A 13132-nucleotide genomic window follows, 5' to 3' on the forward strand; every position below is an offset into this window, starting at 1 on the left:
TTGGACAATTAATTCTTATGAATTTTTCAGAGAGAAAGAAATGTAAGATTCTCATTTATGTGTTTGATAATGCTAAAAAAGTAAATAGGAATAGATTTTTATTTCTATTCCCATGTTTGATTTGTACAACAATATAAAATAAAAATGGTTCAGTTTTAAAGTATACCCTCATTTATTATATATATAATAAATAAATTAAATGTGTACAGTTTTTTGATAGAGACAATATTTTCAAATATTGAAATGGGTAAAATGGTCTTGGAAAAGTATCATTAATGGTTTTTCATTAGAAGGAAAAACCAAACCCAAGCTAAGTAAAAAAAAAAAGATTTTTGATGTCTGCACTTATCAAAAATGAGAATGCAATTATTTTGCCATTCCCAAACTTCCAAACCTTGAACCAAATGATCCCTTAAAAGTCACTCAAGTTTAATACATAAACAATTTATAATAAATAATGTGAAAGCAAATGTAGCTGTTGGGTCAACAAATATTACATACTATGGTATATATATCACATGGATAGTTTCACCCCATTAACATATACGTACGTTGTGAAAACTCCCAAGTCCTAAACTTATGAAACCGATGATCACTACATATCACGAAACTTGATTTTGATGCATCATATGGTGTCACAGAACTTAATGGTGATGGTTCAAGTATGGAGGGTTACATATAAGTTGACTATTACTAGTACGCATGCTTTAATGTTAATTAGCAATTGTTTTATTCACGTAGTGAGACCAAAGAACATTTCAGTTGAAATTGTAAAACACTAATGTTAGAAATCACCAAACTTACTCGTTCAATGATATATACACATATTTGTATTTTATATGTTAGATATATATATGTAAAGTTTAGAGTGAGTTCATATTTAAATAAATTAAAGACTATCATAATATCTTATGAATAAAATTTATATGAACAAATATGACTATTCTTTTACACCATATATATATATTTGTTTCTTTAACTATAATCTATATATTCTAATCATGTTGTAAATGTAAATACGGAGTGAGATTAAGTTTTTATATGATGTTAAGAGGTTTCTTCAACTAAGATTTTGAGGTTGGGGTTAACACAAGCGGTGAAAGTAAAGTGAAATAAGGATTCAAAATAAATTATGTCCAATGTTCCATTCCCTCAAATATAACAACAAAAAAAAATTATTAGTCTGGTGCACGAAAGTTGGCCTAAATACCCTCGGCTACAAAAAAAAAAAAAAGTTTTTTCAATTCCAAAAAGCTACCAAATAGGATTAAGGCCCCGTTTGGGATTGCGGTGGAAGACCCAAAAGTTGCTGTGGATGACAATTCTCAATCACCTACAGCAGTTTTGGTGTTTGGTAAAAAAATTAAAACCTGATTTTTCTCACAATTCTCAACTTTTCACAACAAAAACAGAAAGCAGGTTTCTAGGTGCTTTTGAAAGCTGCAGTGAATCACAGGAACAATGAATATTTTATTTTACCCATAATATCCTCATTGATTTCTATATTTTTAATTTGTTTATTTTAAATTAAAAAATATGTCTATTGTTAGTTATATTTTATATTGTGATAATTAATTATGATATTTTATTTGCATGATTAAAATTATAATATACCTAAAAAAAAATATACATACTTATTTAATAATGTTATTCTTAGAAAAATTAATGCTAATAAAAATTTGTAGCCAAAAATTTAAAAAACAAGTAAAACACATTTTATTTTTACCAAACAAATAAGTGAAAGACATTTTTAGCATCATGTTTATTTTAGTAATTATACACAGTCACAACACTTTTACATTAATATTTACCAAACACTTTGATACTGTTTTTTGCACTAACAACACTTTTGAAAACATACTTTACCAAACACTCGGTTGCTTTACTTTACAGCTGACTTTACTTCACAGCTGTTTTACCTCACAACTGTTTTTTCACACAGCAATACCAAACTGGCCTATTAGGTTTCTTCCATTATAAATGTAAACAAATAGATTATTAATTTATAGTGGTATTCTCTCTCTAATATATGTTACAAAATACAAATGTTTCAAATCCAAATACCTAAATAAGAAAAACAATATAATCAATAAATATATTATAAATCATCTTATATGACAGGAGTGAGAAAATCTCTTCTTTTGATTTTGCATTTTTTTTATCGTAGTGGTTCAATTCTCATATAATAACTTAATCATTATCCAATAATCGTGACATGAAGTGTTTGCATTATCATAAAAGTGTTCAACAAGGTGATAACATCCAATTATCCTTAGTAAGCAACCAAAGATTAGCCAATAAAATGGCCACTATTAAGCACGAAACCTCATCATTTGGAAAAGAAATTGAAAGGCCAACCAATTGCTTTTTTATATGGTGCTGCATTTGTATATTTATATGAGAAATGGAGAGAATCATTTGTTTGTTTCGATTTTTGTATTAAGAGTGAATTTTATACAAATATGATATGTGTCTTAATGTTTCATAGTTAAATTAATCAATGTTCTTCACTATATAATAAAATATTAGTATGGGCATCAATTTATTTTAGAAAGAAAATTGTCTCACCACCATTAACATCAAGTATTAGTGTATTGCACATATTACATCTTGGTTTTGTTACACTCGGGTTAACATTGACACATGTCACGGTGAGTACAATTGAACTAGTACTTGTGCATTGTCATGAAGCGACATAATTCACTTTTATTACATGAGACATATAATTACGAGACTTCATCTCACAATAAAGTGTGGAAACTACAAATATGAGTCTCACGCAATAACAGATTCAGAAATGTTTCTTTACCAGATAAAACGAAGAAATATCTTGTTTCGCTTATTTTAATTTATGAGTGAGTTAGTGAAAACAAAATAACTTTCAAATACACGCATTGATGTAAAAAAATTATTGTATATAATCAATACATCGTTGTGACATAACATATTTTTCTTACAAAATTAATTGTCTCTTAAAACATTTCTACAAACACATTACCCCAACTTTAAAGATCAAATTAATATTTCTTGGGTCAAACATCTCATATTTGATCAAGAGAAGAAATATGAGTTTATGGAGTCAATTAAACCATATTACTACTCTAATTAAGAACATTTTGAGAGTTTCGCAATAATTAAAATCCCATTATAATTAAACAAAGTTTCATTCAATTAAAGAATATTTTTGAATTAATCAACTAGTCCAATGTCGACCCAATGTAGAAAACAAATACATCATTAAGGTTTCATCAAAAGAAAATGTTATTAGAAGTTTTAAGGGATTTAAAGAGGGAGACAAGAATGAGACAAGAATCAAACTCTTACTCTTACTCTAGTATCCAGATTGAGTTAAACCAAAATTTTTCACAAAAAAAAAAAGGAAAAAAGAAATGTATACATATTTAAAGGAGACTTATTTAATGATTTATTGAAAGAGGTACACAAAAATAATGAAAGAGCCAACCCACAGCATATAAAATCCCAACCAAAGTCACCAATTGATAAGGATATATATATTAACTTATTAAGAAGTCTGCAAACTCGTAATTACCTGAAAACGAAGACTTCTCCCCCCTCTAAATTCTCTCTGCAAGTTGCCAGCCAACCCAGAGAGACAAAGAGAAAGAGGGCGATAAAATCATAAAAGAGCTCTCCAATACAGTAAAAAAACTATCCCTCCTCTCTTTCTCTCTCTCTCTCTCTCTCGTCCTCACTTTCTCTCTCTAGATTTTCCATGTATGGTACTCTCATTCTTTATGGCAAATACTAAATAGTCACCGTAATCAACCCGATACCATCATATTCCCCTTATATATATTTATTTATATATAAAATCGTTTCTCTTTCTTTGTTTTGGGAAGGTCAACATGCAAGTGTGTCACCAGCCATAATGAATTTCATATATTCCCGCATTGGTTTTTGATCATATAGAGTATTAGAGTTAGACCATTTCTCAAAGCCTTTCTTCTTTTTCTTCTTCTTCTTCCCTAGTCTCGTTGATTTTGAGCTTTCTGTGAGTTGTGTACCCAATACCCAATATCCATTTACCCAATACTGAGTTGGGTCGGTCTCTGTGAGAGAAAAAAGGGATTGAAAGCGATGAAGAACGAAGAGCAAGCGAGGTTCCTTTTTGGGATTTCGCTCTCTGACAGACCAAAATGGAAACAATTCCTCCTTTGCTCTTCTGGGTTCTTCTTTGGCTACCTTGTCAACGGTATCTGTGAGGTATTTCACTCTCCTTTTTGAATTTTTATAATTATTAAAAGTTTTTTTGTAGTCGGTTCCTGTTTGGTTGCCGAGAAACTGGAAATGACGCAAAATCGGTGATCTAAAGTTTTGTTTTTTTGTTTGGTTCGTGGGAAATTTTTTCTGAATGTGTCATTCTTTTGTCTTTGGTTATTCAATTTTCTGTTTGTTTTCTTAGAAACCAAGCAAAGGCAAGCATTAGCTTTTGAGCAAGGTTTATGATTTGTCTAATAAGAATTTTACTGTTCTTCTCTTTGTTTGGTTGCAGAGAAAATTGAGCAAATAAATATAAAATGCAACTTTATTCCTCTGTTCTGTTACGGGACCAAATGACTTATTATTTTATGAGTTTTCTTTATCAGGAATCAAAAATATTATTTTTGATTGAATACAATTCATTGCACGTTCAGGAATGAATTAAATTTTGGTACAATGCATCAAAATTAGTCCATTTTTCTAAATATTTATTTTTTAAATTGCTAATAAGTAATAACCTTAATTTTTGTCTAATTTTCAGGAATATGTGTATAACAGGCTGCACTTCAGGTAAGTTTGCCATATGGGTATTTCTTTTTTCATTTGCGAAGTGTTTGGTTTTGGGTTTCAATTATAACCTGTTTGTTTAAGTTTCTGACGGATTTCTTGTTCCAGCTATGGTTGGTACTTCACATTTGTACAAGGATTTGTGTATCTTTTTCTTATTTACTTCCAAGGCTTCACCACCAAGCAAATGGTGAACCCATGGAAGACTTATGTGAAGCTCTCTGCTGTGCTTATGGGTTCCCATGGGCTCACCAAAGGCTCCTTGGCTTTTCTCAACTATCCTGCACAGCTCATGTTCAAATCAACAAAGGTAAACAGCAAATACCATTATAATTAAACTTGTTTTTTTCTTCTAAGCAGTCGATTTTAGCTGGATAATTATTAACTGCTGAAACAAATTCAGAGTAAAAAAAGGTTTCTCTTCTTCTTCTTCGTCTTCAATTTTGGGGTGGGCGTTTTTACCTTTTAGAGTTAAAGAGTTCAGTTTGAGTTGCTTATAAAACGCATTATTTTTAAAGCTAGTTGATGCTTTTTTGGTTACAAGCTATTTGATGCTTTTGGAATATTAGATCTCTGATATATGGCAGTTATACATTATTATACTCTCTATTTTTCATTGTTGGAATTGTCAACTGTAACGGACTGTATATGCCAAGTGCCAACTACAGTTACTCTGTATCTTCTGATGTTTAGCTTCATGCTTTTGGCATTTCAGGTTCTGCCTGTGATGGTAATGGGAGCCTTCATACCCGGTCTGAGACGGAAATACCCTCCTCATGAATACGTTTCTGCAATACTTTTGGTTGTGGGTTTGATCCTATTCACCTTAGCAGATGCACAAACATCTCCCAACTTCAGCGTGATCGGAGTTTTGATGGTATCAGGTGCTCTAGTCATGGATTCCTTTTTGGGTAATTTGCAAGAAGCAATATTTACCATGAATCCCGAAACCACACAGGTGATATTTTCCTCCTATATTTCTCTTTTCGGGTTCTTAAAAACGTGAATTAGAAACATGTTCATGGAAAAGTTGTGACTTCACATATGATTTTGCTCTTTCTTTAATTCCTAATACACAGATGGAGATGCTGTTTTGCTCTACAGTAGTTGGTCTGCCTTTCTTGATTCCACCCATGCTTTTGACAGGGGAATTATTCAAAGCATGGAGTGCATGTTATCAGGTAACTTACAATTGCAAAATCCTTTTATTCCACTTTGTTCCATGCCTCACAAACCTCACACTTTCTAAGCAATCTTTTGGTATTATATTGCAGCATCCATACGTGTATGGCATATTAGTCTTCGAAGCCATGGCAACGTTTATTGGCCAAGTCTCCGTCCTTTCCCTCATTGCGCTTTTTGGTGCTGCCACCACAGCCATGGTACATTCTTCTCACAAGCCTTGTTTGGCCTAGATTTGTGAAAATTTGATATCAAAACCTGTTATATACATATGACCACTCACATTTAATGGGATTAGTCTTTATTTCAACTGGCATTTTCAAAGCAAGGACCTTGTTTCCTGGTTTCTAGGAACATTAATTGAATAGAGTACAATGTGAATTCTATAAATTCTTCTTGGGATTGTATTTTTCATTGAACTTTTTAATGACAGATTACAACGGCTAGAAAGGCAGTGACATTACTGCTATCATACTTGATATTCACAAAGCCATTAACTGAAGAGCATGGGACTGGACTTCTGCTCATAGCTATGGGGATCACATTGAAGCTCTTACCTGAGAACAAACCCAACCAGAGGGTTTCTGCAAAACCCAAGAGTTCAAAACCAGCTCATAAGGAAGACCAAAGAATTCAACTTGAAAATGGTGGAGAAAATGAAGAAAAGAGTCCATTGGTCTGAAATCATGAACTCTGCGTCAAAGAGCACCTCATTAATTTATGTTATTAGCTTTTTATTTCTTTATTTGGTTATTTTTTTCAATTCTTTCTATTTTTGTCAAGTGTTAGTAATCCCAAAGTTACCAGCTGTCTTTTTCTTTTTGTTAATGTTTTGGACTATGAAGGAATTTTAGATGTTATGATTTATTAAATATACTGAAGCTTTTAGTTCCATTCACACCTAAAATAACCCAACAAATTATTTTTAGAAGCAAGGGAAACTCATTTTTGCTTGCTCAACATTGAATTATTGAAGGAATGGGGAAAATCTTGCTCAATGGGTTGACCCTTTACCTCTTCTAATTTATACTTTCTTACATGTGTGAAGCTCATAATTCAATGTTGGTACAATTTGAATATAGAGTATAATTGTTATTTAATAATGCCACTTAACTGACCACGTGGACAGAGCCCAACATGTTAAACGGCACGTGGTCTTACTTGGAATGTAAGAATGAAGAATTCAATAGCTAGCCCTATTATGTGTAGGTTAAGCTTAACATAAGCTGGTTTATCAAGAATTCTCTAATACGGATAGAAAATGTGAGCTTAATGCAGGATATTAGTCAAGAAATCTCGACACTATAAAAAACAGAAAAAAAAGAAAAAGACAAATTGTATGAAAAATGATCACAAGATTGGCTAAACAAGAATTATAGACTTATAGTGAAACTAAAATCAAGGTTTTCTGGGTCAAAAAACTAAAATCAAGTTTGAATTATAGTGAAATTAATCTTATAATCCTTAATTTTATTGAAATCAATTATGACATATAAGGACAAAATTTGAAATTAGAATCTCCTCTTTAGATTAGAGATGTGACTGCCAATTGATTTACATGGTGATCATAAATGAAGTTACTTAAGGTGTGATTATCGCCATTAAGAAGGTTACTTGTGTATTTAATGAAGATAATTATTCATAAAAGTAGTTGTTTGGAAAGATAATCCCATTGCTATGGATTTTCGTGTATAATGTGAAAGTCGACAAATTATGTATTGTTATTAACTTATTATTGTTCAACTCGTGACTGAAACGACAAAAAAAGAAATTAACTAAATGAATTTTGAAGTATTTTTATTTTCTATTTTGGGTTTTCATTGATTGTTTCGTGGAGAAACGACAATCAATTGAAGCTGCCTGCACTTCTATAATATGATAAGCTAGCAATTGAGTTCGGTTCACCGTCAATTTGCTTCGGTTGGGTTAAGTAAGAAGAAGATGAAGAATAGAAAGGTGAAGAGAATTGGTTTGGTTTCTTCTACACTTTGACTCACTCATTGAACAATATGTGAGGGGTTGGACACTTGGACATTGCTTAATGAGACTACATTTTTTGTACTGTTTTTCTCTTTCTTGTTGTATTGGAGGGAATCAAACTCTGAATTTAATCTAATTCTAATTCTTACCCTACCCACTCACCACTTGGACTAATCAAATGACTTACTTTTCTCCTAAAGATATAACTTACTTGTATGGACGGGTCCATTTTTATTTAAGAAATAGAATACATATGGTACATGTAATATTATTGTTATTTGAAACTTTAAAGAACCACATATGCTGAACAACTTGCGTGGACACATGTGAGAGGGAGATTGTGGACATTAAAATTTGGGAACAATTCACCTCTCATTGATGTCCTGTCACTCTAACAAAGATATGAAGATTTCTCTCATAAGCTTCAATGACTACACTTGTACTAGTCTTTGGATGTTATGTGAGCAAAATGATCAATTAAGCATAACTTACTAGCGTCCTTAATTATGTTATTTTTTTTGTATCTTCAGTTCGTTCAATATCCAAAAATTGATCAACAAGAGTCAGACAAGTGGGGAATGTTGTGGTAAACCAAAAAAATTTGGGTAAAGCCGGATCTAAATGTTGGCTAGGTAAGCGTCTTATGGTAAGAGGAGTTGTTATGAACCCTGTAAACCACCCTTATGAGGTGGTGAAGGGAGGGCCCCAATTGGTAAGAAAAATCCCACAATCCCTTGGGGTTATCCTGCACTTGGAAGAACAAGTAGAAAAAAGAATAAATATTATTGCAGAAAAAAAAGGAATAAATATAGAGATAATTTTTGGTTACATTGGAAGGAATCGAAATCGAAACCTAAACCTAATCTAATTTTAACTCTCACGGTCTTACCCCACCCACCCTCACCACTTGTGCTAACTTCATGGGCTTAAATATAGAGATAAATTGATTCTTCGCAAAATGTGTTTATATTATGATTATCTTAGAAAAACGTCACCAACTCAGCGTTTATAATTTAGAATTTAAATGTTTTGGGTTTAAAATTTGTATATTAAAATTTATATTAGAAAGATAATTAATAGAAATATAAATAACACATTTTTTGAACAAAAAAATAATATTAACACAAAAAATCCATCAAGAGAGTATCTGGCCAACTATTCTCATGAAGAGTCAATCTCATTTGTTAATGTTTTTAATGTTGATATTGTACCTATGTGAAATTTGTACGAAATGTTGGAATCATTCTTTGGCCCATTTTGCTTTGAGTTGTAACCAAATGGCTTGTTGGTTTGGTGAGATCCCCCCTTGGTTGGATCCTCTCCCCTAATATTTATTTGTAATCCCCTCCTCTTACTTCAATAATACCAGCATATATAGGCTCTCAAAAAATAAACAATAAAAATGTACTCGATGCGAGAGCATACAAACACTCTCTCACTTTTTAATAATATTCCCCGATATAAAATAAGGTCCGTTGATTTTAGGTACCAAATTATAATATTTTTTCATTTTAACTACCAAAATATTTATGTCATTTTACTTTAGGTACTAAATTTCAGTTTAGGTACCAATTTTAAAAAACATAGTTATATCGAGCTGTGACTGTCTAACAGTCATAACGTTTTTATTGATTTGTTGTTTTTTCAATATTTGCAAGGCTTAAACTTTAATATTTAGTTTTTGAGTTATATGACTTCATCCCCCAAGCTTAAATCAAAAGTATTAAACTCTTAAAAATTTTAAATTTTTATAAATTTGAAACAGTCACAGTTTAATCACAACTGTGACTGTTCGATAGTCACAACTATATAACAAACTGATTTGTGACCTAATCCAAAATGTCTTACTCTAGGTTAGTACCTAAACTAAAAAAAATTAATGACTTGCTGCTTTATTGTGATGTAGGACGAGTTAGGGTTCGATTTAAGAAAAATAAAAGCAGGAAAAGAAAGCGGCTGAAAATTAGCAAGAAAACACGAAATAAAGAAACAAATCATATGCAGTTAATATGGCGACATAAAAGGCAGGAAAGAATATTTTGGTGTCAGAATTGGGCGCATAATATATCGATTTCAAGGGAAACGACGAGATCTACAAGACTCATAGTAAAACTATGAGCCCGTTCAGTTTTTGGCCAAATTCCTTTGTTTAGGGCCTCAAAATAGCGTTTTAATTATTTTCCGAATTTTCAGACATTTTATTTATTTTCGCTTCTATTTTATTTGGGTTTCCTAATGTATGTGGGCTTTAGTTATGAGGTTGTTAGTGCCCTAGGGTTTTCCTAAACATATTTAAGCAATTTTATAATTGCTTGGAGGGGGATTATTCAGTTTATCAATATTAAAAAACGAGGGTTTTCTCTCAATCTCTCTGGTGGACTCCAGAATTTGTTACTTTTAGGGTTTCGCTTGAATCCCTTAGATTCTCGCTGCGTCATATTGAAAAACTATTGATATTTGATATTTAATCCTAATTTTCTATATAAAATACTATTAAAAATTGTACGAATTTGTCATTGTACTTATATTCAAAACTATTAAATCCTAAATAAAAATTACCTAATTCTATTTTGATAGCAATATCATTTTGGATATAAATATAAGCAAAACATTGTATTTCGTTGATGTGAAATGTATGTTGCTTTTATAGTCTCTATTCCAACATATTTAGTGTACATACATCTCAAGCCCATTAAGTAATCCACATTGATTAATTTCGATTCAAGACTAATTTTGGATTTGCATTTTTGTTATATAATATCAAAGTTCAAAGTTTGTAAATGAATTAAGGACCACTAGGGATTACAAATGATGTGCAATGTTGATTCATATATCATATATGTGTCCACTTGGCTGTAAATTTAGAACAATAATTTTGGAATTCCCAACATTATTTAATTTTTGTAATAAGTTGATTGGATATTTTTGAGGCACACGAGAATGCCACGAACCTTATCCAACATCCATGCATAAGGCAGACGACTCATCACTCATACATAACACCAAGAAAGTGAGGCTTCTGGCCACGTGTCAAGCCAATTGCATGCATGACGACACTTTATCTTAATTTGTTTATATATTTACCCTTGAAACCATATATGAAACTGTGAAAACATTTGGACCATAAACAGTAAAATTATTGAAGTTGGTTCAAAAAAAGGTTTGAAAATTTAGAAATTGAATGGCAGCTGAGAGCAACAGCACCAGCACCAGGTGCAGGCTAATCCAAGCAGATGGGGATATTGAAAATGGAGAAAGCAATGGAAAGAAGAGTGAGAGACCAAAAGAGCCATGGAAAGGAGAGTATGCCAAAAGCATTCTCTATGCTGGTCTTGATGCCATTGTCACTTGCTTTTCTCTCATCGCTTCTATCTCTGCTAGCCGCAGTTCCTCTGGTAATCAATCACAATTTTCTTTTTTCTTCTCTTTTCTTGAACATGATGTATATATATACCCAAAGGAACTAATCACTATCACTGCTTATCTTTTTAAGTGCTTTCTGGATAAGAGTACTGTTATTTGGACTATCTTATTTTTATCTATAATTTTTCTAATAGATGTGAAACTTATTAATATAGGGCCTACACAAGTGAGTTACACTTCTATTAAAGAGGCGATACACAAAGATGTCAATTGAAATTGTCTAAATAATTTATTCAATTTAGATAGCCACTTTATATGAAGTGCTTCTACATGTCTTGTTTTACGTGTTTCTAACAAAAGTGCTGCCAACAAGTCCTACGCTATTAAGTAAAAGCGCTTCGTAAATAAGCACTCTAGACAAGCGCTTTATATCTTCATTGAATTCATTGGATTAGATAAGTTGAATGGTGGAAGAGCAATGATGTTAGCACACTAATGTGACAAATAGATTGAATTATAAGAAACCAGCTCTAGAATGCATTATCTCACACTTGTCCCTTAGAATATATAGTGAAGTACTATCTGTTTGGAGGGCCATCAAATTGTTTTGGTTCTATATAATATAATATAGTAGTGTTATATAGAATAGTATCTTACAACTCAAAAAGGAATACAGAAAACAAATCCAAATAATTAATTAAAATCAATTAACTTCTTATATAGTGTGGTTGAGCTTGTATAATTCTTGTATCACCAAGTTGATCACTATAATTGATAAACTCCTTTGTTCATTAACAACTGTGTTTGTAGTGGAAGTGCTGGTGCTTGGATTTTCAAACCTGGTGGCAGATGGGATATCCATGGGGTTTGGAGATTTTATGTCCAGCAGCAGCGAGAAGGATGTGACTGCCAAAGAAAGGCAACTGACTGAATGGGATGTCACTAATCACAGTGTTCCTGAGCAGATGAAGTTGCTTCACCAATATCAAGCACTTGGGATGGATGTTAATGATGCCACCACGGTATATAATATATTATGCTGCATCTTAATCCCTCTAAAATTATTTGGATCACATTTACTGACTAAATCTAATATATTAGAGATGTGGTCGACAATATAGTCAATAAATGTAATTCAAATAGCAGCACTTTTGGACTTGGTATCAAGTTGTTTATTATACCACTTGCGGAGAATCATTGTTACTGGAACTTTATTACTCTGTACAAGGTTGTCACCATTTTCGCAAAATACAAGAACATTTTGGTGCATGAGAAGATGATGGCTAAAGAAATGCAACCGTCCGATCAAGCAGAAAAGCCATGGAAGAATGGCCTTGTCACGTTCGCCGCCTTCCTCGTGTTTGGCAGTGCTCCTCTCCTCTCTTTCATCATCCTTATCCCATTTACAAAGAATGACTCGGTTAAGTTTGCTGGCGCTTGTGTGCTCTCTGCACTTGCCCTCGCGCTTCTTGGGGCTGCAAAGGCCAAGATTGCAGGCCAGAACTATGCATTTTCTGTGGCTATTACTCTCTTCAATGGTGCCATTGCTGCAACTTCTGCTTATGGCTTAGGGTGGACACTAAAGAACATAGCTGGTCTAGAAGACTGAAGACAATGAGCAAGAAAAAGAAGCGAAGACTCTCCTTGATTTCAAAATTTTTGGAGGCTTTTCTGGGGCTAGCATTGTAGATATATGTGGTATATGCAAAAGCTTATGGACAGTGAACTATGTGGCCGGCCTAATTTTCTTTTCTTGCACACTACGTCTACAAGATAATGTGTGCCAATATACTAGGCCATGAGCTACACTATTGGCTTG

The 13132-nt window shown here is 32.4% G+C and overlaps 2 protein-coding genes across 3 annotated transcripts; both read left to right on the top strand.

The window, feature by feature from the left end:
- The first annotated feature begins 3564 nt into the window (after positions 1-3564).
- LOC147290698 (UDP-galactose/UDP-glucose transporter 2-like) lies at positions 3565-6864 on the top strand. 2 transcript variants are annotated; one of them, XM_086235718.1, is made up of 7 exons: positions 3565-4224; positions 4763-4791; positions 4897-5098; positions 5504-5746; positions 5868-5969; positions 6063-6170; positions 6404-6864. In XM_086235718.1, exons 1-7 carry the CDS (start codon positions 4099-4101, stop codon positions 6650-6652), a joined length of 1059 nt encoding a protein of 352 aa, XP_086091844.1. In that variant the 5' UTR covers positions 3565-4098; the 3' UTR covers positions 6653-6864. The 2 variants fall into 2 exon arrangements, with proteins under 2 accessions (XP_086091844.1, XP_086091843.1); XM_086235717.1 differs by having other exon boundaries at positions 5868-6170.
- A 4198-nt stretch (positions 6865-11062) lies between these two features.
- LOC147290699 (uncharacterized) lies at positions 11063-13042 on the top strand. Its single transcript, XM_086237685.1, has 3 exons — positions 11063-11345; positions 12124-12335; positions 12542-13042. Exons 1-3 carry the CDS (start codon positions 11132-11134, stop codon positions 12920-12922), a joined length of 807 nt encoding a protein of 268 aa, XP_086093811.1. The 5' UTR covers positions 11063-11131; the 3' UTR covers positions 12923-13042.
- Positions 13043-13132: the final 90 nt, after the last annotated feature.

This window comes from Dryas octopetala, chromosome 3 (genome assembly GCF_963921425.1).
Source record: "Dryas octopetala chromosome 3, drDryOcto1.1, whole genome shotgun sequence".
NCBI classification, from domain to species: Eukaryota; Viridiplantae; Streptophyta; class Magnoliopsida; order Rosales; family Rosaceae; genus Dryas; species Dryas octopetala.